At 44.2% G+C, this 5,028-nt stretch overlaps 1 protein-coding gene across 2 annotated transcripts; it reads left to right on the forward strand.

The window, feature by feature from the left end:
- Nucleotides 73–5,028, forward strand: LOC8081354. Of its 2 annotated transcripts, XM_021457799.1 has the most exons (6): nt 73–354; nt 462–618; nt 1,720–1,807; nt 1,968–3,337; nt 3,825–3,954; nt 4,082–4,969. In XM_021457799.1, exons 4-6 carry the CDS (start codon nt 1,979–1,981, stop codon nt 4,726–4,728), a joined length of 2,136 nt encoding a protein of 711 aa, XP_021313474.1. In that variant the 5' UTR covers nt 73–354; nt 462–618; nt 1,720–1,807; nt 1,968–1,978; the 3' UTR covers nt 4,729–4,969. The 2 variants fall into 2 exon arrangements, with proteins under 2 accessions (XP_021313474.1, XP_002454894.2); XM_002454849.2 differs by having other exon boundaries at nt 73–618; nt 4,082–5,028.

A 5,028-nucleotide genomic window follows, 5' to 3' on the forward strand; every position in this document is an offset into this window, starting at 1 on the left:
ACTTGTCTAGCCTTTATGAGCTCATCATCATCGGATACAATGGCATGGCAATGGCACCCGCCACCTCTAGAGGATGACTGGCCTCATAACCGGACGCGTCTTCTTCATCATCATCCACCAGACCACCATGCCTGTTGCCTGGTCAAAGTAATGAACTCACACTCACACCGAAGGAGCCCCGTGCCATCAAAAGCCGGACGCGGCTGAGCTTTCGCGGCCGCTGTTACTGTAGCAGATCGAGGCGCCAGCGCCCAGAGGTTAAAGGCAAAGCGAGTTTCCTGTACCTGTACTAGGGTATGTGTGTCGCTCAAGGAGGCCACATGCAGATGCAGTTGCAGTACCAGTAGACTAGCAGTAGCTCTCTGCTCCTCTCTCTCTCTCTCTCTCTCTCTCTCTCTCTACTGCTTCCATTCCTCGCCTCATTGGCCATTTGGCCTGCTTGCTACTTCTCCCTCCCACAGATCTTGGCTTCCTTCTCCTACCTGCAGCACAATCACAAGCACTTGCAGCTGCAGGCAGCCAGCAACCTCGCGGACTCGGAGGGAGGGAGGCAGCCGTCGAGAGCGCCGCTTCAGGCGGCTTCAAGTTCAGTTCAGTCCCGCCAAGAGGCGGCAAAAGGTGCCTTTTTTTTTTACTTCTGCTTAGAATTTTTGCAGTTTGGGGGCCGGGAACCCACGCAGCCTGTGCTTCCCCTCAGTTCTTGCCCCTCCACCGTAGCTTGCTTTGGGATTCTTCAGTCGGCGTATGTCAGGGGAAGTGTTCTGTCCATTCAGGCTTCAGATTCAGAGAGGCCAACCAATGTGCAGTTTTGTTGCGATTTCAGGTCGTCTCCTGTTGCCAGTTTAGCTACGATTTTCAGCTGTCTCCTGTTGCTAGTTGGTCCAGGTCCAAGTATAGTAGTACAGTTGGAGTTCATGGCAGGAGAGCTTGCTGCAACTTTGTGAATTAGGGGAGGGTGGTGGACCGGCTGTGTTAGGTTTAGGATCTTGTCCCAATCCAATCTGATAGCAGCAGCAGGCAGAGGGCCCTTCCTTCACTTCTCTGCCTGCCTAGTTTCAAGGAGATCAATCAATGGTCTCTAACCACCACCCTCCTGTACTCCTTCCTGCTGCATCTTGGCGAAAGCAGTGCTCGTGAGCATCTGCTCATCTTTGAGACTTTAACAACATGTCCCATGTGAAATTCCAGCAATCATGGTCATGGATACCTCAGGTGGCTACTGAATGCACAGTGGAACCAGTTCCTCAACTGCTTTCTGTCCTATCCTTGCTTTGCCTGTTTATTTATTCAGCGGTCAACGGCCTGGCTGTTCCTTGCAAATGGCCTTGTTTAGTTCCGAAAACTGAAAAGTTTTCGGAACTGTAGCACTTTCGTTTGTTTGCGGTAAATATTGTCCAATCATAGACTAACTAGAGTCAAAAGATTCGTCTCGTGATTTACAGTTAAACTGTGTGATTAGTTTTTGTTTTCGTCTATATTTAATGCTTCATGCATGTGTCGCAATATTCGATGTGACAGGGAATCTTGAAAACTTTTTGGATTTCGTGGTGAACTAAACAAGGCCTTATTATTTATTGAATGCACAGATATGTTTTTTTTTTGTTGAGCGTGCGACATCATAATTTATTTTTATACCAAACTGCTTCCCCCTCTGATTTTTTCCTTTTTTTTTAAGAATAAGAATTGTCTAGTCTTATCTTCTCCCTTTGATACTGGCAGTTTCCTCTTGAGTTGGTATCATTCGGTCGAATCTTCAGAGCCTAGACAGACACCATCTCCTGAAGCAACCAAGTTGTCTGAAGATAATGCAAGTTTCTACCTTCTTATTGACCAAAATATCATTTCTTTAATTCCATTTTCCGACTCCTGAAAAGACAAGATCACATTTCCTCACATGGAATATTTAAGTGTTCACTAGTATCTGACTATTTCAGTCTATCTATTCCTCCATATTCTGTTTGCTCCAGAAAATACAGTGATGCATCAAGACAGTTTCAGATCAGTGGTTTGCAGATCCCTCTCAAAGAGCCTTCCCCCCAGAAGCAAAGATGGCAGCTGTCCTGAAACAGTCCAGTGTGTTGTCCCTTGTATTGTCACACTGCAACCTTCAGTCTGTCGGAACTGCCAAGGCCAGGAACAGAACACATCGCAAAGCTACAGGGAGGAAAGATCCATGTCATTCCATGGGGACTACCATATGGCTCCCTCTGTATCCAAGCATTTTGCTGAGGACCTCCTAAGAGGCGCCATGGATCTCCAGGAGTCCCTTGTGATGCTTGAGAGATTCCAAGCTGCATCACAGAGCATGAGGCTACCCAACAAGAAGAGAAGACCAGAAACAGGTGAAAAGTCTCCTAAAATAGACACCATAATCCGTGAAGTTCTCCTCAGACCATCAAATGCCAAGCAGGTACTAACTGTAAGTGCTAATGATGGATCAAAACAGCAGTTAAGAAATTCTACGGATGAGTTGAAGAATGTGGTCAAGGATAGTTTCTACAGGAAGAACCACTTGTCGGTGCCCAATAATGAGCAGGCCTCTTTGAGCCAGTCAGCACGGTACTTGCCGAGCAATTATCTCATGTCCAAGCCTACTCAGCAGAAGAAAGTGGTGCCCAGGTCATTGCCATCTTGTGCAGCAGTACAACCTGAAAAGTCCAAAGGCCCAAGCTTAGTAGCCAAGCTCATGGGTCTTGATGGATTGCCCTCACCGAAAGGCAACTCTACCATGAAAGACGATAAGATTAAGACAGCGAGTTCACCAAGAGCACTGTTTGATATTGAGAGGCCCAAGTCACAAAGGCTACTGCCACAATTATTCAAAGAGGAGTCTGGTTTTGATACAGAGATGCCTAGGTCAGAAAAGCTGCCACCAAAGCAATATAATGTTCAAAAGAATTCTACTAGTTCACAGAAGGGCATCGGCACTTCATATAATACCAGAGCCATTAATGAGATTGCATCGATGAAATCGATTCACAGAGAGACAAATGTTGAACAAGCTCGACCAAAATCCCCGAAAGAAATCAAGATAGTCTCTCCTACAAGCAGAAAGCAACAAGCAAAAGAGAACACTGAGGTTAATAGGACCATGGAGAAACAAATACCTTATTTAAGTGAAAGAAACAGACAAGGGAGGAATGTCACAAAGGCGAAAGCAGGATCGGTATCTCGTAATGCAGAAGTAGTGAAACGGCGTGATAGGAAATCAGTTGCATCAAGAAGCAGTCGTACTTGTGACTCAGTGAAGCCCAACGTATCGAAACAATCTAATAATTCCAGAGTGAAGAGAGTGCCCATGAGAAATGTTAAAAGCTCCACCATTGATGAATTAGTGGTATGCATCCTTTGTTATGAGTTTACAGCATTGCTTGGAGATTTTCCATTCAGTATTTGCATATTACACCTCTATATAGCATGCCAAATAATCAGTCACAAGCTAAGAAGTTATTGAAACTGAAATCACTGCTTTTGTCATATTCAGAAAATTAAGTAATTGAGCCTATTCTTAGGTTTAGAATATTTCAGCTAAATCATTTAGATATTAGTGTAGATGAAATCACCTGGATAGTGATTTGCATGCAAGTTAATACATGTGCATATTTTTTTTTCTCGAATACGCAAAAGGTTTGCGTATCATTGTATTAAGTAGAATGGGCGTTTACAAGTGCGCTTTGGCGCTGAGTACAGACGGCAAGGGTGGAGGGTGGTTTAACAGCATCCTACAGTACAATTCTCACCTCCCCCCTCGCAAATAACGCGGACTACATGTGCATATTTTGTTTAACTTGATTCCCTTAGTCATTCTTTTGCTCATAATGTAGGCTTATGAGATAGAAAGAGAGATATTTCATGCTCTGGACCAAATTGACGGTCCATCCACAGAACATAGCGCAACACCTAGTGACGAAGGCTGCCCAAGTGCTGAATGGGATGAAATATCTTCTGTGGGCGGTAAGGAACTGCGGATTCACACTCTTCTAAACACATTGTCTGTTTTTCTTCAAAAAAAACACATTGTCTGTTTCCACCTCTTTTAAAGCTCGACATTTTTGCACTGAACAACCACTTTCTGTTACAGACATCCTGAAAGATTCTGGTGAACCCAATGAAACTTTGCTATCTGCTATCCATGATTACAGAATGAGTTCAGCCGATGGAGAAGCTATTCACCCATCAACAGACAAAATCTCAACAAAGGAAGCTGAAATAAAAGATGATATCATTTTGCTTCTCCTAAGTGATAAATCATTCCTTAGCAGAGCAGCTAAACTCATAGGCATTGATGTGTGTGGGGATCTGAATGACCAATGTAGTAGGATTTCCAAGGTTGAACTGAAAAACCATAAGCTCTATTTGGACACAGCAGGAGAGCAATTGGAACTAAAACACTGCCAGCGAAACAGTCTGTGTTACACTGGATTGCAGGGCCAGAAATGCAGATCATCAGCATGCTTCTCACTGGAGGAATTACTGAGAGAGATCAGCAACGGGATTAGAAATCTGAGTGGATATTGCAGTGAAGATGCCCGTGGCAGCAAAGATAACCTAGACATGAAGCTGGAGAGGGATCTCAGCTGCATAGATGCATTGATCAGTAGTGTTTGGGACATGGGCTGGCAAGGTTTGGTTTGCATGGAAGAGACAGACTGCTTCGTCAGAGATGCTGGGGAAGAAATCCTGTCCTTGCTCATTGAGGAAGCTGTTCTGGACATGTGTCTGCACTGACGTATAAACATACAGTAATAAGTTGCTGCCACCGTGAAGATCTAACTTGTAGGAACTCATCGGCACAACTCGTGCTTGTAGTTGTATTTTATATTAGGTTTGAAAGTAGATTTCACCCATGTAATCATCCAGGTGGTAGCATAAGAACCGGTGAAGTTATGTCTTCATCAAGACATGATTGTAATCTGTGCAAAACAAAACTGTGCGGGAAATCAGAAGGAAAGAAAGAACATGTTTGCACAGTTGATAAATCTTGACATTTCAATTCCTCACATGCTCCAGAACCAACAACAACAACAA

This window comes from Sorghum bicolor, chromosome 3 (assembly GCF_000003195.3).
Source record: "Sorghum bicolor cultivar BTx623 chromosome 3, Sorghum_bicolor_NCBIv3, whole genome shotgun sequence".
Taxonomy (NCBI): domain Eukaryota; kingdom Viridiplantae; phylum Streptophyta; class Magnoliopsida; order Poales; family Poaceae; genus Sorghum; species Sorghum bicolor.

Bases quoted from the DNA above. Each gene is read 5' to 3' on its own strand.
- LOC8081354 (XM_002454849.2), top strand. From the start codon at position 1,979: ATGCATCAAGACAGTTTCAGATCAGTGGTTTGCAGATCCCTCTCAAAG. The intron at 3,338-3,824 runs GTATGCATCCTT...CTCATAATGTAG, and splicing joins CCACCATTGATGAATTAGTG to GCTTATGAGATAGAAAGAGA. The intron at 3,955-4,081 runs GTAAGGAACTGC...TTTCTGTTACAG, and splicing joins TGAAATATCTTCTGTGGGCG to ACATCCTGAAAGATTCTGGT.